General features: G+C 44.6%; 2 protein-coding genes across 3 annotated transcripts in view; both read right to left on the bottom strand.

The window, feature by feature from the left end:
* Positions 1 to 4,591: 4,591 nt before the first annotated feature.
* FAHD1 (fumarylacetoacetate hydrolase domain containing 1) lies at positions 4,592 to 7,912 on the bottom strand. Its single transcript, XM_073636446.1, has 2 exons — positions 7,675 to 7,912; positions 4,592 to 5,637 (listed from the first exon to the last, which is right to left on the bottom strand). The coding sequence occupies exon 2, from the start codon at positions 5,616 to 5,618 to the stop codon at positions 4,953 to 4,955; it is 666 nt and encodes a 221-aa protein (XP_073492547.1). The 5' UTR covers positions 5,619 to 5,637; positions 7,675 to 7,912; the 3' UTR covers positions 4,592 to 4,952.
* A 7,908-nt stretch (positions 7,913 to 15,820) lies between these two features.
* Positions 15,821 to 27,626, bottom strand: part of LOC141148736 (hydroxyacylglutathione hydrolase, mitochondrial) — a 44,354-nt gene continuing 32,548 nt past the window's right edge. For both annotated transcript variants that reach the window (XM_073636440.1, XM_073636441.1), the window contains exons 7-10: positions 25,871 to 25,972; positions 25,498 to 25,577; positions 24,775 to 24,859; positions 15,821 to 16,374 (exon numbers count right to left, since the gene is read on the bottom strand). In XM_073636440.1, the coding sequence (XP_073492541.1) occupies positions 16,354 to 16,374; positions 24,775 to 24,859; positions 25,498 to 25,577; positions 25,871 to 25,972 (288 nt within the window). In that variant the 3' untranslated portion in view covers positions 15,821 to 16,353. The remainder of the gene's footprint in view (positions 16,375 to 24,774; positions 24,860 to 25,497; positions 25,578 to 25,870; positions 25,973 to 27,626) is intronic.

The following is a 27,626-nucleotide window of genomic DNA, read 5'->3' as shown; positions in this document are numbered from 1 at the left end:
TAGCAGTGAGCGAGTCTGGTGTGCCATCTTGTGGCCATGTGCACGTACTACAGACTATTATGCCGCGTACACACGGCTGGTTTTGCCGTCGGAAATAAACTCCGAAGGTTTCTCCGGCGGAATTCCATTCAAGCGGTCTTGCCTACACACGGTCAAACCAAAGTCCGATTGTCCAGAACGCGGCGACGTACAACACGTACGACGGGACTAGAAAAAGGAAGTTCAATAGCCAATAGCTTCAGTCCCTTACTTGCTTCAGAGCATGCATCGTTTTTGGTCCGTCGGAACAGCATACAGACGAGCGGTTTTCCCGATAGGGATTGGTTCCGTCGGAAATATTTAGAACGTGTTCCATTTCTAGGTCCGTCAGAATTTTCAAAAAAAAAAGTCCGATGAGGCACACACACACACAATCAGAATGGACGATGAAAAGCTTCCGTCAGACTTTTAGGCTTAGGCTGGCCACACATTAAAGTGGTTGTAAACTTCAGATATGTAATACAAACAAAGCATATCCCTCTATAGTGTGTACTTGTCTCAATTAAGACATTAATGCCTCGTTTGCACCGAGCGGATCGGTTCGGGTCGGATCGGTTTGGACGGCCTAGAATGGTCCGGCCTATTCAGGTGAGCGTTTCCACTGCAAGTCGGACCGCCAGGGTCATACGTGGGTTTAGAAAAAATGCCGTCATGGCGTCACATGTCCACCAATCAGTGTAAAGTATCGTAGCTCCGCCCTAACCGAACCGTTCCATTTTCTATGGCCCCACATCTGAAGCAGGACCCTGAATGGAACGGTTCGGTTCGGTTGTATGGGCCGCTTTCATAATGGAAACACCCAAAATAGCAAAAAACCGATCCGCTCGGTGGAAACGAGGCATTAGTGTCATTTATGTATGCTGCCTCCTTCCTCTGCTATCAGCATGAGTCACGTCTGACAAGTTTTCCTGACACCAAGAGAAAAATGGTGACAGGGAAGGGATCTCCAGCCTCAGCTCTGTTCCTGTGTGCTGGGTGGAGGAGGGTGTGTCTTTTTCCCTCCATTCAGTTTTTAGACCTCTCCTCTCTGCGTTCTGCAGAGTATAACTTCAGCTCTCCACCCCCCTTTTTTTTCTGAACTCTCAGACAAGCTTTATTAATTCTGGACTTTGAACAGATGTAGAGAAGAGACCGCAGATAAACAGGTACAACTTATGTAGGAGGATTTGTGTGATTTCTGTGTATCACCTGAGGCCAGTCACTTCAATGGAAAGAAAAATCGCACTCAGTGTTGATGTGGGAATACACCCCAATGCCCTATTGCAGGGATATGCAATTAGCGGTCCTCCAGCTGTTGCAAAACTACAAGTCCCATCATGCCTCTGCCTCTGGGTGTCACGCTTGTGGCTGTCAGAGTATTGCTATGCCTCATGGGACTTGTAGTTCTGCAACAGCTGGAGGTCCGCTAATTGCATATCCCTGCTCTATAGTATTCTGTCGGTGTGAGGTGTACCCGCCATCAGAATACAATGATAACTGTTGCTGGCTATAGTCATTGTACCTTAAAAAGTCAGACAGGCTGGTTGTACTGAAGTCTATTGATAGATCGTCTTCAGTACAATCAGCCTGCCCATAGAGAGATCGAAATCCGGTCAGTTCAGCAGGAATTGGCGTTATTTTGATCTGTCTATGGCTCGCTTAAAGCTGGCCACACACTAGTAGAATCTCATTTTGAATTTTTTTGCTTTAGGAACGTTTGTAATTATATTAGTGGGATCATTTTTTACCGCAGTGAAGAGAAAATTCGTAGGGGCAGGATGGAAAATTTTTCTCAAACGAATGAATTTCTAACAGTGAATGTGGTTTTCCAAAGTCCATTCATTCCAAATCTGAATGTTAAAAGTAAACAACATTTCTGAGTATTTTCAACCAACCTTCACAAAATCATCAATTTGATGAATTTTGGTACAAACATTCGTTTGAAAATCTACTAGTGTGCGGCGAGCGAAGAAGCCTTATCGATCCCCCTATACTCCCATTTGTTTTATATGGCTAATGGGAGCTGTATATTCCATGCTCTCCTTTTCTAGGTTGTGATGTTTGTAGATCAGCATTTTGCACGCCCGTTCGCTGTACCTTGTTCAGAAAACTCACTGTGACATGAAAAGCAAAATCGTGGTGGATTGTTTTTCAAAGGGTGGCTGAGCAGCCATTTCCAAGTTGTTAAGGAGGCAATTCCTGCTGTCTCCTGAACATCTGCTCGTCTTTCTTTGCATTCGGCTTACAGTTGCAGCTCAGCCCATCGACTTGAACGAGTGATTTTCATCAGGAGTACCGCCTGTCAATTAAATGAGCCGCATTCAATTTGCACATCCCACAATGCACTGTGTCGCAGCATGTGTACAGACCTCTCCAGCTGTACGGCAGGTTTTAGGGGGGATACCTCACATGTGTGGTTTGACCGCCGTTTTCATATGCGGGCACTACTCACGTATGCGTTCGCTTCTGCGCGCGAGCTCGTCGGGACGGGGCGCTTTAAAAAAAAAAAAAAAAACATTTTCTTATTTATTTTACTTGATTTTATTTATTTTTTCCCTGATCTTTTTTTTTTTTTTAAATTATGTCACTTTTATTCCTATTACAAGGAATGTAAACATCCCTTGTAATAGAAAAAAAGCATGACAGGACCTCTTAAATATGAGATCTGGGGTCAAAAAGTCCTCAGATCTCATATTTACACTAAAATGCAATTAAAAAAAAAAAAAAATTGTCATTTGAAAAAATGACAACAGAAAAATTGCCCTTTAAGACGTATGGGTGGAAGTGACGTTTTGACATCGCTTCCGCCCTGCTATGGTATGGAGACAGGTGGGGGCCATCTTCCCCTCACTCATCTCTATACCCAGCCACAGACAGGTCCCGATCGCCTCCGGCGATGACTCCGGTAAGTGGCGGAGGGCGAGGGAGAGCAGCGTTGGCCCCTCTCCCGCCGCTGATAACGGTGATCTCGCGGTGAATCAGCCGCAGAGACCACCATTATCATAAACAGGACCGCCGGCTCAAAAGATGGATACCCCGATTGTGGCAGCAGCTGCTGCCGTTACCGAGATATCCATCTTTAAACTGCCGACGTATATGTACAGGAGCCGGTTGGCAAGTGGTTAATGATACCCCGATTGCAGAGCGATTTTGCCGCACGATTTATTAAAAGTAACGGCATCCCACAAGCTTCCCGCGATTTGCCGCGATAGCAGAATCGCGCCGATTCCGCCCGCGATTTGGATCGCTCAGGTGTGAATGGAGTCCTAAAGTTAAACTCCAGCCTTGCCTTTAGTCTTGCACAGTTGTACAGGCTCCTCTCCTGGACTGAAATTGCTTATTCTAATTTCAGTCTGCCTTAGAAGTTACAGTCATTCAGATAGAGGGGACTCATTTCCTGGCTGGGGGACATCCAACATTATCTAGCTCTTTCCTCTGCAGTCTGGCTGTCCCTTCCCCCTGCCCCTTTCATTCATTGAATTTTAGTTTTAAAAACAGAGGCTCAGCATCACATGTGGGTGTTACCTCGGGTAGTCTGCATGCAAACCCGTCTGCCTAGACCACCCAATCCTCTAGATAAGTGGTCTTCAAACTGTGGCCCGGGGGCCAAATGTGGCCCTTTGCTTGCCTTTATCTGGCCCTTGGGGCACTATTCCACTGACAGCAATGACGGGGCACCATTCACCCTGCTGACACCATCAGTGGGACACTATTCTTCCCATTGATACCAACAAAGGGACACTATTTCTCCCATTAAAACCAATGATGGGGCATGGATGCCGGGGCATTTTCTACTCCCACTTGCCACAGTCTGGCCCCCATAAAGCCTGAAGGACAGTAAACTGGCCCTTTTCTTAGAAAGTTTAGAACGTTTGGAACAGCGGCGGCCGGTCCATAGGGGGCGCCACCCCCCCCCCCCCCCCCAATCTCCATGTGGGGCATCAGATGCATGGATTTCTATGATTTTTTTTTTTTTTTTTAGGCGAACGCCTGAAGCTCTAATTGGCTTCAAAAAGGTTGGGACTGCGCCTCGAGCCCACCCACTTGTGACATTAGCGAATGCTGATTTGCTATTGTCTTCCTGCTTCTCCTCCCGGCCATCCAGGACAGGAAGCAGGTTCTAAGACCGGATTGTCCGGGAGGAGAAGCGACTGGATTGTCAGGGAGGAAAATCTGGGGAAGCCACCTGCGACCTGGATGGGGTAAGTCTGGGGCCAGCGGAATGGCTGGCTGGCAGGCAAGCGGACGAGCGTGCGGATGGGGGGGGGGGGGTTTGTTTGCCCCCCCCCAAAAAAATGGAGCACCAGCTGCCACTGGTTTGGAAATCCTCTGCTAGTTTGACACCCTTCCATAAAGACATTTGGATACTTCCATAACTTGTCAAGAGCCAGGACTTTTGAGAGGAGTACTGAGGCCGGGTGCTGTGATGTTTTCAGGAAGCCATATACAGCACCCTGCAGACCCCTCCCAACCATCATCTGCCTGCATTGCATAGAGAAATATAGAAACCCAGTAATGAGATAACTGGGTCTAAAATAAGGTATGTAATGAAAAAATACTTTAGCACGTCATGTAAAATGTAAAAAAAATTTATTAGCATTTTGATGAGGGGAGAAAAACCAGAGGAGGCAAAATATAAGCAGATAAAAAATTTACTTCTAAATCATCGTTTTCCCATCTATTTCATTTATTGATGCTTTAAATGCTTCTGAGATAATTCAGAGTTCACTGATGTGTGGATTTGTCTTTCAGTAGACCTCCTTCTGACCCGCATTGCCCTATTTCCAAGCTGTACTGTATAAACCTACTTTAAGCATTTACATTGGCCCCTACAGTTGCCGAAATGATCGATCGGTGTTCGACAAGTAAAGAGAGAATGTAAAAATAAGGCTCACAAAATGGTCCTCCACTGCTATATGATTCATAGGTTCTCCTCACTGCAGTTGTTTTTTAATCTGAAACTTCATGGTAATGATATTATCTATGCCTGCCACCATCTCATCATTTTCCCCAACGGCAGCGACTCCCTTTGGCGTCCCCGTCAGTATCAGATCTCCTTCTTCCAAGGTGATTATCCTGCTGATGTAACTGATGAGGAACGGGACGGAGAAGATCATTGAGGAGGTGTGTCCTTCCTGTCTGAGGTTATCGTTCACCTTCAACCAGATCTTCAGATTGTGGGGGTCTTGTATTGTTTCTTTGGGGATGAAATCGCTAACAGGACAAGACGTATCAAAGGCTTTGGCCAAAGTCCACGGAAGGCCTTTCTTCTTACACTGGTCCTGAACGTCCCTGGCGGTCATGTCCAGGCACAGAGCATAGCCCTCTACATGGTCCATGGCATTTGACTGAGCGATGTTTGTACCTCCTTTGCCAATGACCACACCGAGCTCCACTTCATGGTGCAGGTTATTGGTGTAGTAGGGCAGGAGAACGGGCGCACCTTCCCTCACGTAGGCTGAGGGAGCTTTAAGAAATAAAACTGGCTCTGTGGGCACCTCATTTTTCAGCTCCTTGGCATGTTCTGCGTAATTCCTTCCAACGCAGATAATTTTTCTTCCCCACTCCCAAAACCGGCTCAGATTTCTGGAGGAAGCCATCTTATGATGATGAAGATATCTGGAACAAATTACAATGTATACGGTGTCAGTAGGGCAGAGATTGGGGTCAGTAGGGACGTAGATGGGGTCAGTAGTTTTTTTATTTTATTATTATTATTTTTTTTTTACAATTTTATTATTATCTTGTTTACATTTTTTTTACTATATAATGTGTTATTATTTTTTTACAATTTTTTTTTTTTTTTTTTTTTTTTTTTTACGAGCCTCATTGGGGGGCTTTAGTGAAATATCAGGGGTCTAAACAGACCCCTTAAGTCTCACTTTTGAGACAGAGAAAGGGGATGAGGCCAGAAAAGTAGAGAAGATGAATCTACCATGCAGGAACACAGATAAAATAAAAAAACTGACAGGGGTACTAACTCTTACCAACTCCATCCAAAAAAAATGCATTTTGCCTTTATATACACACTTCATGAAAATCTTTTCTGGACATACTTCTCTTGCGGGCCAAAGGAGTGCTTTTATTATTGCTTTCTGGCCACTGTTAGCTGAGGCGGAGGAGCTGCTTCAGGATCTGGAAAGATCCCCACAGTTCTGTCAGGATCCACCAAGCTGCCTGATTTCTGGAGCCAGTTGTGCTCCCCTCCTTTCAAGTTCGGCACCCCAGTGAGTGCTGGAAGATCAGTCACTGCTCTCTGTTATGAGCAGACTGAGAACTGAGCGATCAGCAGTCATGTGATCACACATATCTTGGTGTTAAAGCGGGGGTCCACCTAAACTGCCAAAAAAAAAAAAATATTAAAAGCCAGCAGCTACAAATACTGCAGCTGCTGACTTTTAATACATGCCCACTCACCTGTCCCAGGGTCCAGCGATGTCGGCAGGCGACGCCGAGAACCTGCTCGGTTCTCGGCAGTTGCCGCCGCCATCCTAGGTGAGGGAATCAGGAAGTGAAGCGTTGCGGCTTCACTTCCCGGTTCCTTACTGCGCATGCGTGAGTCGCGCTGCGCATCGTAACTGGTCCCCGCTATCTCCTGGGAGCTGTGCGTTTCCCAGGAGACAGCGCGGACTGACAGGAAGAGGCATAGACTCCCATGGGAGTCTATGAAGGAAGTGGGTGCAAATACCTGTCGTAGACAGGTATCTGCACCCCCCCTCCCCCCTGAAAGGTGCCAAATGTGACAGCGAAGGGGGGGAGGGTTCCGAAAAGCGGAAGTTCCATTTTTGTGTGGAACTCCGCTTTAAAGTAGAACTAAATCCATCAATTTAACAGTTTAAAAAAACACGCCGGTGTTTCGTCAGATTTGGCAACCCATCAGATTTTGTAAGGGAAGTGATGTTCCGTCGCCGTCATCTTGCTACACCCCACACTTCTACACAGAAAGGATACAGTGAGAAGGCGGCAAGCGGACATCTTGTTACACCCACCGGAGTCTTGCATTTCACACTTATTTTTAACAGTATAGTGAGCTGATACAGTGAAATACTCTATTTCACTATATCAGCTCAGTTTACTGTTAAAAATAAGTGTGAAATGCAAGACTAGTAAAGTAAAGTAAAAAGTATAGTTCTTTTTTTCAAAATTGTCGCTCTTTTTTTTGTTTATAGCCCAAAAAAACCCAAAAAACGCAGAGGTGATCAAATACCACCAAAATAAAGCTCTATTTATGGGGAAAAAAAAGGACGTCAATTTTGTTTGGGTACAGTGTCGCACAACCGCGCAATTGTCAGTTAAAGCGACGCAGTGAAGAATCGCAAAAAAAACGGCCTGGTCATTAAGGGGGCAAATCTTCTGGTCTGTAAGTGGTTAAACTAAATTGTTACAGCTATCTGGAATCTGATTGGCCACTATATGCATTATCCATCCTGCACCTTGTCCTGCCATGTATATTGTAGTTCAGCATGCAGTGCAGTCAGTCTCCATAATGGAAGGTCAGCAAAGTGTCACCCAGTGTCAGGACAGAAGTAGAAGTCAGGGTCAGGTGAGGTCAGGGGTCATCTATGCAGCTTTCAATACTGCAGAGTGTGTAGACAGCGAAGCTTGCAATCAAATCAGACAATATAAAGATCCCCAATAAGACAGAGGAGAGCTCACCTTGCAGGCACATGGAGGAAGAGGAAATGGAGCAGAGAGAGGGGTAAAGAGCGACCCAAGAGCAGATCTCCTCCCCATAAACTCAGTTTGTTATTAACCAGCTGCAGACGATCGGAGACATCATAAACTTCAATGATCAGCCAGGCATCGGACTCACTTTCTGCTCCATTGTATGTTACAGAGTGATAGTTATGTAGTGTCACCTCCCCCCTCCACTTCCTGCATGATGGTACAGCCCGGGCAGGAGTCATCCATAGACAGTGCTGTGTGATAGGCTGGCTGTCAATGAGCACATTAATCACATGGGTGGGGGGAGGGGTTATTTCTGTGGATTGTCTCCTTTAGATTAATTCATGTGTACATCATCTCTTCTCTTCTATGGTGTAATTCAGTCCTTACATTGTAACTTTATGTGACGCTTTGGTCATTAAAAAGTGGATCTTCACCCTAAAAGGGCATATTGGGGGTTACCTGCCTCCTCCCACTCCCTCTATTACAAGTTGATTTTTCTATTTAGCAGCTTTATTTATTATTATTATTATTTATTTTATTATCATTTATATTATTATTTGTATTTAGCAGCTTTATTTGTGCTGCCAAGCAGCACATGGGCAATTCTTGCCTAGGCGAAAATTTCTCCAACCCCCTGCTTGTATGCAGCTATGCCCTAGCGAGAGAACCCTGCAGCACATCTGCCCATCAAATGCAGCGTACTAGCGCCCATCAATGCAGCCTACCATCGCCCATCGATTGCAGCCTCATCAGCGCCCATCAAATGCAACCTATCAGTGTCCATCAATGAATGTTTGCTTGCTTCCATTCATTTGGGAGTCGGGACACAGACACAGTCCTCTGTGTCGCCGCTGCGCCTCTGACACTATGTGCAAACGGAAAGAACAGCGGCTGCCTGCTGATGCTGAGACTTCGTTGCGTGCTGCAGAGAGAAGAGAGTTGGAACACCAGTGGCCGTGCGCCCTAGGCAGCAGTGTGCCCTAGGCGGCTGCCTGGTTTGCCTAGTGGCAGCACCGGCCCTGCGCATATGGTTTCCCGCACAGTGGCAAAGACTGCAACCAGGGAAGTCTGACAAGGTTCCTGCGGGGTAACGGTAAATTAAGTGCGCATGCACAGATGTGCCAGGAGCTGAAGGCTGGGCAGGGCCCGTGGGTACATCTGCACATGCGCCATAAAGGGTTGTGACCAACCTGGGAGGCGTAGTATGCTTCTGGTAAAGTTCCGCTTTAAAATTTCATCTCTTCTGAGAGAATAGTTATGGTGGCTATACACGCTTCAATAGATGATCGATTATCTTTTCTGATCAACCTCTTTTTTTAGGGGGGGGGGGGGGTGTTGCATGTGATCAGCACTGCCCAGACAGAAAGTCAGGAGTCATGCAGCCTCATAGGACAGTCAGAGGAGAGTGAAAACTCCTCCTACAAGCTTTAACCAGTGCTCTGCTGGACTCTGATAGAAGTCACAAGACTGCTATATACTGCTGATGAAAAAAGGTATTTAGCAGGTTGTATTTACTAAAATAATTGCATTTCCATGATCTGTGTACTGTAGGAGACCAGATATAGTGAATGCAGGGTCCTGGGTTTAGTAACACTTTAAGGTTGGGTTCACACTTGCTGCAGCCGCGGCTCACAGCAGGGGGTCCGGTGCGTCTCTGTTCTCCATTTCAGGTGCGAACTTTTCCCTGAATTCAGACCTGAAACAGAGCCAAAGACGCACAGGACCCTTTTGCAGTGCCGCCCCGGAGCTGCGTGAACCGGCTCCATTGAGAGCCAGTCACATTCTGTATACAGACTGATTTCACTGTTGTGGGTTTAGTAACACTTTAATTTTATAAAGCACTGTGCAAACTGTTGGTGCTATAAAAATCCTGAATAATAATAATAAAATAGTAAAGATCTCTACCTAACACAGATCCTTTGTAAATTCTGACGTGGAGAGTTTACACAGTTGGCCGGACCTTTGTGAAAGAAATCATTAAGCTGATCTTTGAACACTGCAGAGACTCAGCAGCTGTTTAGCTATTTAAAGTTTAGCAAGGCCATCAGTAACATTTAGAGCCCTTGCACACTGGGGCGGTTTGCAGGCGCTATTGCGCTAATAATAGCGCCTGCAAACCGCCCCGAAAGTGCCGCTGCTGTCATCCCAGTGTGAAAGCCCCGAGGGCTTGCACACTGGAGCAATGCGCTGGCAGGACGGTAAAAAAAGTCCTGTCAGCAGCATCTTCGGAGCGGTGAAGGAGCGGTGTGTATACCGCTCCTTTACCGCTCCTGCCCATTGAAATCAATGGGATGGCGCGGCTATACCGCCGGCAATGCGCCTCTGCAGAGGCGCTTTGCGGTGGTATTTAACCCTTTCTCGGCCGCTAGCGGGGGGTAAAACCGCCCCACTAGCAGCCGCATACCGACGGTAAAACGCCGCTAATAATAGCGGCGTTTTACCACCGACGCCGCCCCAGTGTGCAAGGGCTCTTAGAACCCAGGTCGAGAAGATTACATTTTTTGACATTTTACAATTAATTTTCAGATCACGGCTCTATCAGGGCCAGCGCCAGCATATAAAGCTGCTTAGGCAGGCACCTTAGCCCTGGTTCACAACTGCCCGCGACTTCAACGTCGGACCCCAGTGCAACTTCGGCGTGACTTGCATGCAACTTCTTTAACAGAAGTCAATGCAAGTCATACCAAAAGTAATGCAGGAACCTTTTTCTAAGTCGGAGCGACTCGCACCGCTTAGAACGGTTCCATTGCACTGAATGGGGTCCGACTTCCGATGCGACAAGTGCTCCAAAGTCGGAGCGATTGTTGTATCAGTGTGAACCGGGTCTTAGGCGCCAGGATAGGGGAGGGGGTGGAAAAATCCAAATCCCTGGATACTTGTTGGGGATTCAGTCTTTTAACCATTTCGCTGCCAGGTCCGTATGTGGTACAGACCTGACAGTGGTGGGTTTTACACCCTCTCCCGGTGTCTGCAGCCACCAGGAGAGTGTGTATGTCGGACAAGCCAGCTTCTGGCTGTCCGGTGGAAGCAATCCTATGCAGCCATTGGATTGCTTTCAAACCCCCTGGCAATGTATCCCGGGCTCCACTTGCCCATCTGCAGTCCCAGGACTGGCACAGTGGGTGCGGACGGATACAGGGGAGGGAGCAGGGTGGACATGCGTACGCTCTCCTCCCCTTCTCCTTGCTGATCTGGAAGCAACGTGTAAAACGTCACTTCTGGGTCCCCTTTTCATTTTCTCTAGCCAGTATGAAGACTGCCAGAGAAAACTGCATTAGATTAATTATTGGAGCACAGGTAAGACATCCGGGGTCTCATTAAAAATATCCTGTCACCAAAAAAAAAAAAAATCACATAGAGGACTTGTCATCCCAGCAAATCTTTGCACCAGCCCTGGGTTATACAGTGCCTTGAAAAAGTATTCATACCGCTTGAAATTTTCCACATTTTGTCACGTTATAGCCAAAAACGTAAATTTATTTTATTGGGATTTTATGTGATAGAACAACACAAAGTGGCACATAATTGTGAAGTGGAAGGAAAATGATAAACGGTTTTCAATTTTTTTTTACAAATAAATATGTGAAAAGTGTGGGGTACATTTGTATAGCGCCCCCGAGTCAATACTTTGTAGAACCACCTTTCACTGCAATTACAGCTGCAAGTCTTCTTGGGGATGTCTCTACCAGCTTTGCACATCTAGAGAGTGACATTTTTGCCCATTCTTCTTTGCAAAATATCTCAAGCTCTGTCAGATTGGATGGAGAACGTCTGCGAACAGCAATTTTCAAGTCTTGCCACAGATTCTCAATTGGATTTAGGTCTGGACTTTGGGCCATTCTAAAGCATTGTACACACGGTGCGATTGTTGGCCAACCGAGTGTCTGATTTTTGTAAAAAAAAAAAAAAAAAAACAAGATATTTGGGGGGCACACCCTAAAAGATGCATTGAAGCTGGTGCAGCCATAAGACCATATAGCAGAGCAAAATATTACAGCGCACACATGCAAAAAAGACATTTACCTCCAGCAGGGCTAGTTTAAAACACCTAGACAATCTAAAAAATATTAGCAAAAAATATGGGAATTTGGTCACACCATATTGCTATATGGTGCTAAGCCCACTTACTGCGACAAAGTACCCCATGATTAGTGGGTCCTACACTATCCATGGATTGGGAGATCCTGCTTCTCTGAACCATGAGAGCAAACACTCTTCTATATGGGAGAACTTTGAGGTCTCCACCCATGACACAAGTGGACACTAATGAGAGGCACTTAATGAAAGAGTGGGGTGCGCCGCAACCAAAGGGATTTGGTCAGAATCCATACAATAAACAAACAAGATATTTGGGGGGCACGCCCTAAAAGATGCATTAAAGCTGGTGCAGCCATAAGACCATACAGCAGAGCAAAATATTACAGCGCACACATGCAAAAAAGACATTTACCTCCAGCAGGGCTAGTTTAAAACACCTAGACAATCTAAAAAATATTAGCAAAAAATATTAGCAAAAAGTCGCAGTAAGTGGGCTTAGCACCATATAGCAATATGGTGTGACCAAATCCCCATATTTTTTGCTAATATTTTTTAGATTGTTTAGGTGTTTTAAACTAGCCCTGCTGGAGGTAAATTGCTTTTTTGTATGTGTGCGCTGTAATATTTTGCTCTGATTTTTGTAAAAAGGGCGTGTGCCTGGATCTTGTCTTGCATACTAACGGTACACAATTGTCGGCCAACAAACATGAACGTAGTGACGTACTATGAGGAATTTCAGCTCTTGAGCGCCACCCTTTGGGCCCCTTCTGCTAATTTTGTGTTTGGTGAGCATTGATTCCGAGCATGCGTGCTTGTACTTTCAACTTTTGTGTGACGGGCTTGTGTACTGACCATCAGAAAATCTGACAACCAACCGTCGTCTGCCGAAAATTTACTAGCCTGTCATCTAACATTTGTTGGCAGAAAGTTGGACAACAATTGTCAAAAGGAGCGTACTAACGGACAGATTTTAGGACAACAATCTCTAAACTGACAATCCCCTGCCAACAATCTGATCCTGTGTATGAGGCTTAACACACAATCTAAACCATTCCATTGTAGCTCGGGCTGTATGTTTAAGGTTGTTGTCCCGCTGGAAGGTGAACCTCCGCCCCAGTTTCAAGCCTTTTGCAGACTCTAACAGGTTTTGTTCTAAGATTGCTCTGTATTTGGCTCCACCCATCTTCTCATCAACTCTGACCAGCTTCCCTGTCCCTGCTGAAGAAAAACATCCCCACAACATGATTCTGCCACCGCCATGTTTCACGGTGGGGATGGTGTGTTCAGGGTGATGTGCAGTGTTAGTTTTCCGCCACACATAGCATTTTGCTTTTAGGCCAAAAAGTAAAATTTTGATCTCATCTGATCAGAGCACCTTCTTCCACATGTTTGCTGTGTCCCCCACATGGCTTCTCACAAACTGAAAACGGGACTTCTTATGGCTTTCTTTCAACAATGGCTTTCTTCTTGCCACTCTTCCATAAAGCCCAGATTTGTGGAGTGCACGACTAATAGTTGTCCTGTGGACAGATTCTCACACCTGAGCTGTGGATCTCTGCAGCTCCTCCAGAGTTACCATGGGCCTCTTGGCTGCTTCTCTGATTAATGCTCTCCTTGCCCGGCCTGTCAGTTTAGGTGGATGGCCATGTCTTGGTAGGTTTGCAGTTGTGCCATACTATTTCTATTTTCAGATGATGGATTGAACAGTGCTCCACGAGATGTTCAAAGCTTGGGATATTTTTTTAAAACCTAACCCTGCTTTAAACTTCTCCTCAACCTTATGCCTGACCTGTCTGGTGTGTTTCTTGGCCTTCATGATGCTGTTTGTTCACAAAGGTTCTCTAACAAACTTCTGAGGGCTTCACAGAACAGCTGTATTTATTCTGAGAATAAATTACACACAGGTGGACTTTATTTATGTAGCGGTACCCTCATAGGAGCTGCTAGATGTTGTGCTTCAACCGTCACCTTGCTTAGCCCAGCATTCACTTCTCAGTCACTCGGAGACATGGAACAGTCAGGGAACTTTTTTTGTTTTGTTGTTTTATTGAGGGGATTGAACTTGGATGGGGTTAGGGAAATATGGGATGCCCATCAGAATTGACAAAACTTGCTTGGGACGACTATATACACTCTAGTATATACACTCCATTTCTCCTCCTGCACACGGCTTCCTCTCTAATCTTCAGGTACAGCTAGCACAACATGGTCAGGCCTGACTCTGGCACAGCCAGGCCTTTAGCAATTGTCCTTTGCAGGCAGGGACCACAAGCCCCTAAAGTGTAGCAAATTAGAAAGTCTCTGGTGCTAGCTGAGCCCAGTAAGCCATCTTCAGCCATCATTCACTGTTGTACCACCTGGGTGGGCTTGTAGCGCAATGCTCTTCGCCACGAGCCCACCCTATTTTGAAGCCTAGTAGAGCCTCTGGCTCAAATCAGGTGCTTAAAAAAAACCACCCCCGCCGCTGTAATTCAGGCGCCCGGCATCCTGAAAGGGGCCGGATGCATGAATAGTGGGTGGTGGCGGCAGCGATGAACAGAGCATTGCATCATTAAAAGGTGGAGAGGGTGGTGACCGTGGATAGAGGGGGCAAGGCTCGGGCGCCCCCAATGGACGGGTCGCCACTGACTGGAATGAATGTGGAGAACTTGCCCATTATATCATTATATCACAGTGTTACGCCTTTTTAGCATACAGGAAAGCTTTCTGATTAATATTTGCAATGTACATGCTTTCATACAGGTAAAAGGTAAAAAAAGCAGCAGCTTTTGCTGTTGTGCCCACTTTCAATCTGGAGCTGCCCTCTGTAATACTTCTTTTTGCCCCAAGGTGTCCACAGTCTTCGAGGTGGAAAGGCAGCCCGCATCATTCAACACACTTCCTCTAAGTCAAGGTTGTCCTGGAGTAGCCCCAACCTCTGAATGGACAGGGAAGGCAGCAAAGTGATGAGCTCATCTCTCCCTCACTCTGCTTTGTCCTCTTATCAGCACATCAACTGATTGGCTCCTTGTGCTGCTGTTTGCTCCCTTCCTCTGAGCTCTGCTCTACAGGGACTGCAAAAGGCTGATACTAGGACAAATAGTCAGGAATGTGAACTGCCGGCATCTAAGAAGATGTCTCTTATGATATAATGATTACAGAGCTCTATTAATGTATGTATTTTACTTTGTCTTTAGAGTTCAGTCTTTTTTCATTTCATTTATTTGTATAGAAGATTTACTTCACACCTTCAAGCAAACTGAAGTCCCATTTATAGCAAGCACAATATGCATCCTCCACCTCTTGCATTCCTCTGGTACAGTTGTCTACCATCTTGAAAAATACCTGGTACCTCCTGCTATGGGGTAACACAAGATCCTCCACCGTGCCACAATACAGCAGCCAATTGCCAGGTCTGTACCTATAGCTCCCTACTGTCCTTGATTTCGAGGGACTGTCCCTGATTTGGAGCAATGTCCCTCTGTCCCTCTTTTATCCTCATTTGTCCCTCATTTTGGTCTGATCCATATAGCTGTATATAAAATGCACTTTTTATCTTTCAAAAAGTGTTTCCCAGTGCTAAACCTTTCATCCAAATTCTAAATTGCTGCATTTGTCAAGTTTTAAAGCCAATATAAAGGAATAGTCGTGGTAAAAAAAAAGCCCTTGTGGATTTAATTAACATTTTTTTTTGGTTAATTCTCCTTTAAGGGGGCGTGGCAAGAGGCATGTCCTATGTCTACATACGTTTTCTAGTAGGTGTCCCTCAATCCCATCTCAAAATGTTGGGAGGTATGCGTATCTTGTGGGCTTGCAATTTCCTACGTAAGTTTCACATTCTCAGAAAATCAAAACTTACCCAGAAATATCTGGGTGTTATGGGATGGATCCTCCCGATTACAGGTAAGTATATGGTGACCACCATGCCTGCTATATAGCAAATTGGTTATTTTGCTTCCTGTTTGCATAGTGCAGGTTACTTTACATTGCTCAGCCTAGAATGTGCTGCCTCCTGCCAATGACATATGACTGAAATTCTGCCCCCTGGTGGCTAAAAACACCTTGCTTGTGCTGGAAATTTGTTGGAAAATGAAGCTCCAAGATGGAAAAAAAAAAGTACACATAAAAGGTTTAATTTTTAACAGTAATAAATTTACATAGTCTACTTCCTAGTGCCTCTGTCCGATCCATACAATCCTTGTATTCTATGTGTGAACTGCCATATATACATATCCACATATTGAATAGAGGGAAATTATTTCTTTGTTTCATGTTGCCTTTTACAGATCACTGTCTATATAGAGGAGCAGCGGTGTCACCCTACATTGCTCACTTCTGATTTGGACTACAGAACACCTACCCCTCTCCTTGTCTGTAGAACAAAGGAGGGATGTGTTGTTTAGTTCTCTATAATAAAATGAAGGTGGAGAACCAGGCAGGACTAATAAGCAAATGGATGATTATGGGACAAAAAATGGGTGTAAACGTAGTGTTTATTATCAGTTGCAATGGCTTGTGTATTAATTATACATTATGGATTTTTTTAATTAAAGTTTTCCATCATCTCCTATTACTCCAGCTGTGCTGAGCAGATGTATCTTCAGAACTGCGGGGGACAGTGGAGTCTGAAAGCTCCATTGGGTCTTCTGGCTACAGCCGCGGTGTGGATGTCTGAAAAATGTGGTAATTTGTTATAAGCTGGAAACAAAGAGAAGCATTTGGGAATGGTTTGTAAAATGGCACTCCATTATGCTGAGATAGATACGACAAAAAGGGCAAAACCTTTTTTTTTTTTTTTTTTTGTACTTCCACAAAAAAAATATATAATTTTATAGAATAAATAATAATTCTTAAAAAAAAAAAAATTATATATATATATATATATATATATATATATATATATATATATATATATATATACACACATACATACACACACACACACACATATATACATATATATATATATATATATATATATTACAGCCTTATTCCAAAATGGATTAAATTCATTATTTTCCTCAAAAGTCTACAAACAATACCCCATAATGACAACGTGAAAGAAGTTTGTTTGAAATCTTTGCAAATTTATAAATAAAGTTTAAAAAAAACACACGTACATAAGTATTCGCAGTCTTTGCCATGACACTCAAAATTGAGCTCAGGTGCATTCTGTTTCCTCTGATCATCCTTGAGATTTTTCTACAACTTGATTGGAGTCCACCTGTGGTAAATTCAGTTGATTGGACATGATCTGGAAAGGCACACACCTGTCTATATAAGGTCCCACAGTTAACAGTGCATGTCAGAGCATAAACCAAGCCATGAAGTCCAAGGAATTGTCTGTAGACCTCAGTGACAATATTGTGTTGAGGCACAGATCTGGGGAAGGGTACAGAAAAATGTCTGCAGCATTGAAGGTCCCAATGAGCACAGTGGCCTCCATCATCTGTAAATGGAAGAAGTTTGGAACCACCAGAACTCTTCCTACAGTGGGCCACCTGGCCAAACTGAGTGATCGGGGGAGGAGAGCCTTAGTCAGGGAGGTGACCAAGAACCCGATGGTCACTCTGACGGAGCTCCAGCATTTCTCTGTGGAGAGAGGAGAATCTTCCAGAAGAACAACCATCTCTGCAACACTCCACCAATCAGGCCTGTATGGTAGAGTGGTCAGACGGAAGCCACTCCTTAGTAAAAGGCACATGACAGACCGTCTGGAGTTTGCCAAAAGGCACCTGAAGGACTCTCAGACCATGAGAAATAAAATTTTCTGGTCTTATGAAACAATGTTTGAACTCTTTGGTCTGAATGGCAAGCATCATGTCTGGAGGAAACCAGGCACCACTCATCACCTGGCCAATATCATCCCTACAGTGAAGCATTGTGGTGGCAGCATTGTGCTGACACAAAATACAGGAAATCGCCCCGGGACTTCTGTGGGGGATGTTTTTCAGGGGCAGGAACTGGGAGACTAGTCGGGATTGAGCAAAAGATGAATGCAGCAATGTTCAGAGACATCCTTGATGAAAACCTGCTCCATAGCGCTCTGGACCTCAGACCGGGGCAAAGCTTCATCTTCCAACAGGACAACGACCCTAAGCACACAGCCAAGATAGTAAAGCAGTGGCTACAGGACAAATCTGTGAATTTCCTTGAGTGACCCAGCCAGAGCCCAGACTTGAACCCGATTGAACTTCTCTGGAGAGATCTGAAAATGGCTGTGCACCAACACTCTGAATCCAACCTGATGGAGCTTGAGAGGTCCTGCAAAGAAGAATGGGGAAACTGTCGAAAAATAGGTGTGTCAAGCTTGTAGCTTCATACTCAAAAAGACTTGAGGCTGTAATTGGTGCCAAAGGAGCTTCAACAAAGTATTGAGCAAAAGCTGTGAATACTTATGTACATGGGAATTTATTTTTAGGGAGTTTATTTTTAATAAATTTGCAAAGATTTCAAACAAACTTCTTTCACGTTGTCGCTATGGGGTATTGTTTGTAGACTTTTGAGGAAAATAATGAATGTAATCCATTTTGGAATAAGGCTGTAACATAACAATTTTTGAAAATGAAAAGAAGTGAAAAAAAGACCATTTACATTTCTGATTTTCAGTATTGCGCAGTAACATATATAATGGTTTTCTGCCTTTCAGTGCAATTCATACTGAATGATACCGAAACACACTAGGGCCACTTTCACATGAGGCATATTCCGTTGCGATCAGCAGGGGATCTGTGAGGTGATCAGAGCAGAGCAGATGGACGACACATCTCTATGACCGCTCAGTATCTGGACACGGGCACAGCCCACTCTACTCTATGGGCAGTCGGGAGTAAACTGACTCTGCTGTCCATTTACACCCAGCTACCTCCAATGCACGCCACCTAAACGAAAGAGGACGGAATCCTCTCCCATTTTTTTTAGTGGGCCTGAATGGACCCTGAGGTAGGCAAGTATAAAAACTGACATTTTGTAAATATCTCCTAAACCGTGGAGGTTTAGGAGATAATTCCAGCACCTACAGGTAAGCTTTAATATAGGCTTACCTGTAGGTAAAAGTGGTTGTACAGGGTGTACAACCACTTTAACTCAATGCATGTTAACACATTACAAAGAAGTACAGTAAAACAAACCCTTAACCCTTTTGCGCCTCCCGGGCCTTTAAGAGTTCTAAAAGGCGGGAGGTGGGAATTTGGGTCATGTGACCGCTGTGATTGGCTGTCACAGCAGTCACATGATTGGAAAGCTCCTTATCGCAAGTATGCATCGAGAGTTTTGGTGGCTACCGTGTGGGAGCGCGCTCTTAGCAAGTCAAGTTGTTTTAACAGGGCTACGTATGTGTGGCCGCTTGGTGTTAAGGTCCACCCGCCGAGCAGCCACATATATGCGTGCGGCTGGCACCAAGAGGTTAAGCCGGCTATAGATGGGACCATTTTTTTACATTAAACCAGCGGTTTTGAACAAAAAAAATGCACCCGATTCCCCAATTCACACACTTGAGGTGGATGGGGGAATCCTCCCATTGTGTCATTGTATTCTGACAGTGGGGAGACTTCCCTACTGTCAGACTACACAGATCAAGAGGAGATTTTCCAGCAGGGCGGTTGTAGGCGGTAGAGCAACTTCTGTACAACCATAGCACCCATGCATGGATCGAAATTCAGCTGGACCCTGCAGAGCTATGCATCTATGGTCAGCTTTAGGCTGGATTTTATTCCAAGTAACATCCAAAATACTGTAACTGCAACCAATAAGCTACCACCTTCGTTTTTGGTTGCTCCAAAGCTGAAATCCTATTGGCTCCCATTGATTAGTATACTTTGCATTCCATCGTCACTCTTTGCAAAGACCAATTGTTTTAAATAAGGATAGTAAATCATTTATTTTTGTTCTGAGGTTCGTTAAACAGATCAGAGATATAAAGACAACAAACATACTTTCAGAATGACACTGTTAAATGCAATTTATTGCAAAACATATGCTCTCAGTTTAACTTAAGCAGAATTATTTAAATATATTTAACAGTTGAGCACAATATTGCAGTGGATTAACGTTCACTCCACACACTCATAACCTGCTGGTTAACACTTAACGCATAAGAACCAATCAGATTATGCTTAATGAATTCTGATTGGCTGGTATGGGCTGCTATACATTGCCTTACTTAATGAGGCCATATATGTAAAATTCTGAAACTAATATATAATTATCTCAGAATATGTCTTTTAAATTTGTTTCTATATACTAATGCAAGATACAAGTAATAACTTAAAGGGTTAGTTTACTGCCAAAAACATCCCCAAAAATGACAATGTCCTCAGCCCATTAACATGCAGTGCTGTGAAAGAATGTTTTCCTTTTCAGCTGCTCATTTTATTGGCCTCCCTTCCTGCAGATGTACCAAGTGTTGGATGAGCGGCTCTTAAAATGCACAAAATGCAGCACTGCATGTTAAAGTGGAGCTCCACCCAAAAGGGTTTTTCTCCGCCCCCACTGCCACATTTGGCACCTTTCATGGGGGGGGTACCTGGTTTTGACAGGTACCCACTCCCACTTCCGTGTGAATTTGTCGCGGCAGTAGGGAACGGGTTAGGGCCCTTTCACACTGGGGCGGTTTGCAGGCGTTATTGCGCTAATAATAGCGCCTGCAAAACGACCCGAAAGTGCCGCTCCTTTGTCTCCAGTGTGAAAGCCCCGAGGGCTTTCACACTGGAGCGGTGCGCTAGCAGGACGGGAAAAAAAGTCCTGCTAGCAGCATCTTCGAAGCGGTGAAGGAGCGGAGTATATACCGCTCCTGCCCATTGGAATCAATGGGACAGCGCGGCTATACCGCCGGCAAATCGCCTCTGCAGAGATGCTTTGCGGTGGTTTTTAACCCTTTCTCGGCCGCTAGCGGGGGATAAAACCGCCCCGCTATCGGCCAAATACCGACGGTAAATCGCCACTTACAATGGCGGCACTTTACCGCTGGCGCCGCCCCCACCGCCCCCGCGTGAAAGGGCCCTTATGAAGGCGCAAGGCTTCACTGCCAGTTTCCCTTACCTGAGATGGTGGCGTCACCTGAAAAATCAACTCGGCTGAGGACACCGCTGGATTTGTAGACAGTAAGTGTCCTAATATTAAAAGTCAGCAGCTACAGTATTTGTAGCTGCTGACTTTGAATTTTTTCTGAAGGAGCCCAGAGCTCCGCTTTAATGTATTGAGGACACGATAATTCTTCAAGTTTTTTTTTTTGTCAAAAGCCAGTAAAAGGTGAAGTAACCCTTCAAATGCAATTTATGTAATAACTAGTAGTGTATGGAGGCACAATGGTACATTGGAGATGGGGGGGCTCAGAATAACGACATAGGACTTTTAGCCCCGGTTCACATATATGCGGTGCAGGAAATGCAGTGAATCCTGAGTATTCCTCGCACTGCATTGAAATCACACTCCATTCATGCAATCTGCCACCAGTGTTTATGTTAAATTAATGACATCCCAAAACAGGTCGTAAAACGCAGTGCGATTGCAAGAATTGGATCGCATGCATGTGAACACCCATGCGATCAGATTCCAGTGCGGCAAAAAAAAAAAAAAAAAAAAAATGTATGCCTGCACCCTTTTTTGTGAGAGTGCGGTGCGAATTGAGCCCATACAAAACGTATGGGCTCACATTGCACTGCGAAGAATTGCATATGATTTGAACAGGAAAGCTGTGCGATTCCTATCCGAATCACATGTGGTGTCCTGCACCGCACAAGTGTGAACCCAAGCCAAGTTGGTTGTTTAAGGGTAGATTTAGATATCCCTTTCCTTTGAGGCCCAATCCGCGTTCGGATTGCGCTTCAGAGGCTACTGACAGCTGGTGAGGAAGCGATGAGACGCCTCCTCTGCGCCAGTTTTAACCTTACTTCTGCCGACAAACGAGACGCAACCACGTGCAAAGGCTATGCCATTTTTGTCTCACTCGATCGATGTCCCGTTTTCAGTCGAATCGGACATTGATCGCCCTATTTTCACACACAGTGTATGGCAATCATTAAGCGGATTTAGGGCTCAGTTACACCAGTGCACTGCAGGGACGCGCACAAAATCATGCACTTTCCCGCAACACACAAAAACAAGCTGCCCATTGGCAGATGCGTGGCGGTCTCATTAATTCCTAATGGCACCCCATGCATTTTGCGAACGCATTCACTAAAATGCATGATATGGTATGGCCATGCGGCTTGTTGTGGCGTGATTTTCAAAATTGCGCAGGCACCTTTTATTGCGTGCTTCTTCCACAAAGGGCAGCCCTAAACACATAGAAACATGCAAAAAAGCAGGCGCGCTCCTGGTGTGAACTGAGCCTCAAAAAGAAAGTTCTGCTGGGCTTTAAAAGCTTTGGATATGCATGGCGACTAGTGGAGCGGTCAGCATTTCACTCTTATTCTTCTAACTGCCCTTCAACGATGGAAGCTGAATTCTGATAGGTTGATGCAGTACACTGCACCACTCTTTGCACTACAGGAAATAACTGCAGTAATGACTTTTTTCTTTGTTCTCTAGTAAGTGGTTAGACTTTGAGCTGGCATAGGAAGAGGAAAGTGCCAAGCTGGTAGTGCCTTTGGCATGTTCACACTCAAGTAAAGAAACAAAACAGAACTGCTGGTGTCAGTAAATATTACTTAATATACAGCATGAAGGTTTTCAAGAGCAACTTTTGGGGCAAGTCTCTTTCCCTCTCCCCCATCAGGACTGTAAGGGAACCTGTCACGACACAAATATGCACGTTTCTATTGCTGACCTAAAAAAATGCCCTTTACCTGGCATGCGGATCCTGTGAATTTAGGACTGTGGATCTAAATGGGTCTAAAAGGAAACCATACTTCGACTATACTTCTGCTTTAAAAGAAAATGCTCAGTACATTTACAAAGTGCAATGATGTGCTTTACCAATGTGGAGTGCTCTTCGCTGGCTTTGAGAGTCCTAAGCTGAAAGAGCGCAATAGTAATGAATAGGGGAAAAAAAAAAAAAAAACTCACGACCGCCTCTCCTCCGGTGATACAATTCTCTCTGCTGTCTTAAAAGAGAAGTATGGTAAGCGGAGAGACTGAGCCATATGCCGGTCCAGCCACGTGGGTGGATCCCGACCATCTGGCCACGATCTTTCCAGAGCCTGGACCGGCTCTGTGACATCTGCCGGCAACGAGATTCAGCCCGTTGTCTGCTGAAAACGGGTCACAGGAGTGTAAAATTATCTGCGCTCCTGTGATCCACAGGAGAAGTACAGCCAAATAAGCTTTGGTCTGCTGTACTTCTCCTTTAAAGTGGTTGTAAACCTCAGACATGAAATCTGAACAAAGCAAATATTTCTATAGCGTTTACTTTCCTCTCTCCAAAGCACTAAGTGTAATTTCTCTCTGCTGTCTAGTTCCTCTGTTAACATGAGTCACTTCTGACACCAACAGAGAAAAAGGTAAAAGGGGCCTATCCCCTCTTATTTTTCCTGTCCACTTTCATCCTTACTCCTTTATTTTCTCCCTTTTCTTAATTTCCTTTGACTGTAAACCAGAAAACTGTTTTTTGGGAAAGACAGGGTCTTACACCACAACATACTCTTCATCTCTTGCATAACCCATAGACAGAAGGACGTAACTTACTGGTCATTGCTTTTCCAGTCTTACCTATTTTTTTGGTTGTTTGCTTATTTACATTATTTGACAATTTCTACGGATGTTTTCTCAGGACCTTTCCTGGTAATGTACATACAATCAAACTGTTAGTTGTTACATATGTTCATACTATGTCTTATGTTTTCCATGTCTGAATGTATAGATGTGGTAACCTGTTTTTACCCACTGTGGGTATTAATAAAAAAATCATAATTGAAAAAAAAAAAGTGACATGGGAAGAAGCTCCAGCACACAGCCTGTGATTGACAGCCTCAGTGCTGTTCTTGTGAGCTCTATAAAGGCGGGTGTGCCCCTTTCCTCCAATCTGCTCTCAGAGCTCTCCTCACTGTGCTCTGAGAGGTGCACCTTCAGCTCTCTGCCCCCTTTTTTTTCTGACAGCTCAGACAAGATGTATAAATGCAGGACTCTGAATGGATGTAGCGAAGAGAGGGCTGCAGATAAACAGGTACAACCTATGTAGGAGGATTCGTTTCATCCCTTTGTATCACCTGACGCCAGTCACTTCACTGGGTATATGTGAGGGTTTACATCCACTTTAAAGTAGCAGGATAGTGCAGGCTACATGTCATGGGCCACATTTTTGAATGGGCGTGCCATGGCATTCAGTAGCTTATATATTGGAGAGCGGACAGCTATAGAAATGAGCCCCTAAGTCACTGATCCAGAAGAATTAAGCCAGTCATGAGTCCTGACTCCAGTTTCACTGGTTGCTTTGTGGGATGTCCTCTGAAAGTGCTGAAGCCAAAGGATAAGCATGACAGCCATGCATTTTCCGAAAGATATCAGCAATAGCAATCTATTTATTGTTCCCTCAATGGGTTCCTATTCACTGCTGGCATGAGGATTTCCCCCACCACCCGGCCACGACCTCCCTTGTTCTCTGGGGCCTCAGGTTCCACAATGGTTCCCAGAACACAGAAAATAGGAGGCGTAGGATTCTGGGAAAAGTTGCTCTTTAAAACCAAAATAATTCCATTATGTGCTGATATACATTTGAAATCAAAATAATATTACTAATTTAAAAATAAAAATACCTTGTTCTCTTCTTTTTACAGATATAATGATCTGACAGCTTATTTTGGCATCAATCCCCCAATCCCCCCCCCCCCACAGCGCCAGGAGGGGGCGCAAATCAAAGCTCTAGTAACAAAATCAGCCATGCACATGGATTGGATATTACACATTCACAATATTATTTGTGCCAGCTAGCAACTCATCATTTCCTAAGCTTTACCAAAAATGAGAAATTTTTTACTTAACCAGATTTATAAAAAATAAAACATTTAAATGAGAATTTGCTAGCCAGGACAAAGTTACAGATTTAAAAGATTAAAGTGCCCTCCGCTGCGAGACAATCAAAGAGTGATCCAGAGAAGAATTTGTGCTGAGAAGCCGGATTCAGTCTTTGGGCACCTTGAAATTATCTTTCTCTTTGCGGATTGATGCCATCGTAGAGATGGGGTCACTCTCCCCTGCGTGGTCCTGCACGGACTTCTCCCTGTTGGTGCAAATGCAGATATTCCAGTTAAAGGGAATGTTTAGCTCTTTAAATGAATGTAAAAGTTAATGTAAAAGTATTCAACCCCCCCCCCCCCCACCCAGAAGTGTTTATCCTTACATTTAAGGGGCATGTAGAGGGTGTCAGGTTCACCCGTTGTTGCTGGCCATGTGCATATATTGGGCAGTATGGCGGTGGGCTTTAAAGCCGTGCTGCCCTATGTGTACATGCAGGGTGGTTGTTCTGTGCCGAGAGTGTGCGCTCAATTACATGCCCCCCAGAACTATGACCTAGATGTCACCGACAACTCCTTGTCGCTGTTTATGATTGGGGGTTAGTAAGATTGGCTTCTGATCACATGACTACTGTAACAGCCAAAACAAAAGGGGAAATGGGGGGGGGGGGGGTAGTTCAGAGAACCCCTAATCGGACTTTAACCACTTCCCGCCCGGCCTATAGCAGATTGACGTCCGGGAAGTGGTTCCTATATCCTGACTGGGCGTCATATGACGTATTCACTGCTAGCCATTTATTAGGTGCACATGCCTTGATATACAAGGAAGGGGGATTGAACAGAAGACATGCAAGGCTTGTTGGACCATAGTTCTAGTTCCTCTTGATGTGCTGGATGAACTCACCTGACCCTCATAAATGGATTATATGTGAACTCTTCCGCCAGTGTGGATGGTATGGTGGGTTCCCCATTGTTGTATGTTTCCTGTAGGGTGAAACAGAGCTCAGGATTAAACTGTAGGACAATTCAAAGGAGGAATAATTTAGCATCTATATGGATCTCTACTTATGTATCTCCTATTAGAACCATTCATATTTATAGCCTCATACACAGTATATAAAAAAAAGCAACAAACACACGTGCATGCACATTTGTTTCCCTGTAAGCTCTTGTGTCCAGGGGCATCGCTGTCTAGGAGTGATCTTTGCCCAGACTTCTGCATGTTCTTCTTTTGGAATTGCAAACTTAATAAAAACAAAAACCTACAAATGATCTACCTTTGCCCAAGATAACTTTTTTTTGATCTGTTCATTGTTTGATTCCACGTGACGTGCAAACTTCAAATTGTTGATCGTATATTCATGTCCACAGTAGACTCTCTGCAAAAGAAGTATAAATTAAACAACATCTGATATTTTAGTTTTGGGTCCAATCCTAAAGCTAACTTCCAGGTAGATATAAGAAAACACAGTTCAATTCAAATATGAATCCATTAAAAAAATAACTAAAGTGATCTACTTAATCCTAAAGGAAGATCCCTGAATAGACACATACAGTATAAAAAAAAAAAAAAAAAAAAAAAAAAAAAGTTACTGCTCCAACCAAACCTTTTTTTTATTTTTTTACAGGCAGAACAGTGGCTAAGTGGTTAGAATTTCCGCCCAGCAGCACTAGGGTCTTTTAAATCCCCAACCATGGCACTACATACATGGCGTTTGCATGTTCTTCCTGTGCGGGTTTCCTTCGGGTACTCTGGTTTCCTCCCACACTCCAAAGACATGTTGGTAGGTTAATTGGCTCCTGCCTAAATTTGCCCTAGTATATGTATGTATGAATGTGAGTTAGGGGACATAGATTGTAAGCTCCTTGAGGACAGGGACTGGTGTGAATGTACAATATATATGTAAAGTGATGCGTAAATGGACGGCGCTATATAGGTACCTGAAATAAATATTTAGAGTGCCGACAATTTATGCAGCGCTTTACATACTGTATATTTATACGAGTCCGTGCCCATACATGCTAGGGCTAAACTTGGTACTTTCTCCCTTCCCCTTTCTTATGTTGTGGACTAGTAGGGTGTAGGTCTTTGGTGGGAAGGGCATGTGGCCTTCTGGTCAGGTTCTCCCCCTCCCATGGAGTCTCCCATTGGGTGAGCCCCACCTAGTACTCGGGTAGGCCTTTTTTTCAGCAGGCCTCCCAAGGAAAGGGAGAAATGGTTTTGGCTGGGTGGACCACGAGTACCTTAGTCCCCGTCAGGAGTCCTGCGCCTTGGGGGAACAGGGTCAGGGTCCTTTCACATCAGAGGAGGACCATATGTTCACACTGTGCACTTTTTTGTGTGCTCACTTTTTAATGCACCTGGTGTTTAGTTTTGAGTGTGCTCACAGCACCGCAGAGCTTCAAAAAAAAAAAAAAAAAAAAAGACCTTTTAAGAAGGAAAACCAAAAACACCTGTCATTGTTACCAAATGCAATAGGAAGAACATAAAGTTGCATAACAGACACTATACAGTGTTTGATCAGCTTCCTAACAACAAAAGTCACCACTGTTGCCCACAGTTTATCCTATGCCAACAGTGACTTTTAAAAAGTTGGCATTTCATAGGTTTAGGCCCATGACAGTACAGAGCCTTGGAAATAAGCCGCATAGGCACTGAGCATTGCACTGTGGGACACAGCGTACCTGTTTGCACCATACATAGTACTCGGGAGTAGACAGGCTGTGGCGGTGCTGACAGGGAGTTTCTGTTGCTAGAGAGGTACAGCCAGGCACCCGATGGAGTCTCTTACACAGTACAATGGTCACTTTATTATATCCAGTAATGATACAGGTTCACTTTAGCCCAGGTTCACACTGAGCTGCGGGAATGAAGCCGTGCGAGTTCAGTTAGTTTCTGAACAGATGTCATTGGAAATTGCACCCCAAAATCGCAAAAAGTAGTACAGAAACTACTTTTTGAAATCGATGCGGTGCCACAAATGCAGCGTTGCACTGATTAGGATTGCGCCATTGCTGTCGATTTCAAATCGC

The sequence above is a fragment of the Aquarana catesbeiana genome, linkage group LG06, assembly GCF_042186555.1.
Source record: "Aquarana catesbeiana isolate 2022-GZ linkage group LG06, ASM4218655v1, whole genome shotgun sequence".
Classification (NCBI taxonomy): Eukaryota; Metazoa; Chordata; class Amphibia; order Anura; family Ranidae; genus Aquarana; species Aquarana catesbeiana.
The sequence above is the reverse complement of the archived record's forward strand: the minus strand, read 5'-3'. Positions and strand labels throughout refer to the sequence as shown.

Coding starts and splice junctions, on each gene's coding strand:
- FAHD1 (XM_073636446.1), bottom strand. CDS start 5,618: ATGGCTTCCTCCAGAAATCTGAGCCGGTTTTGGGAGTGGGGAAGAAAA.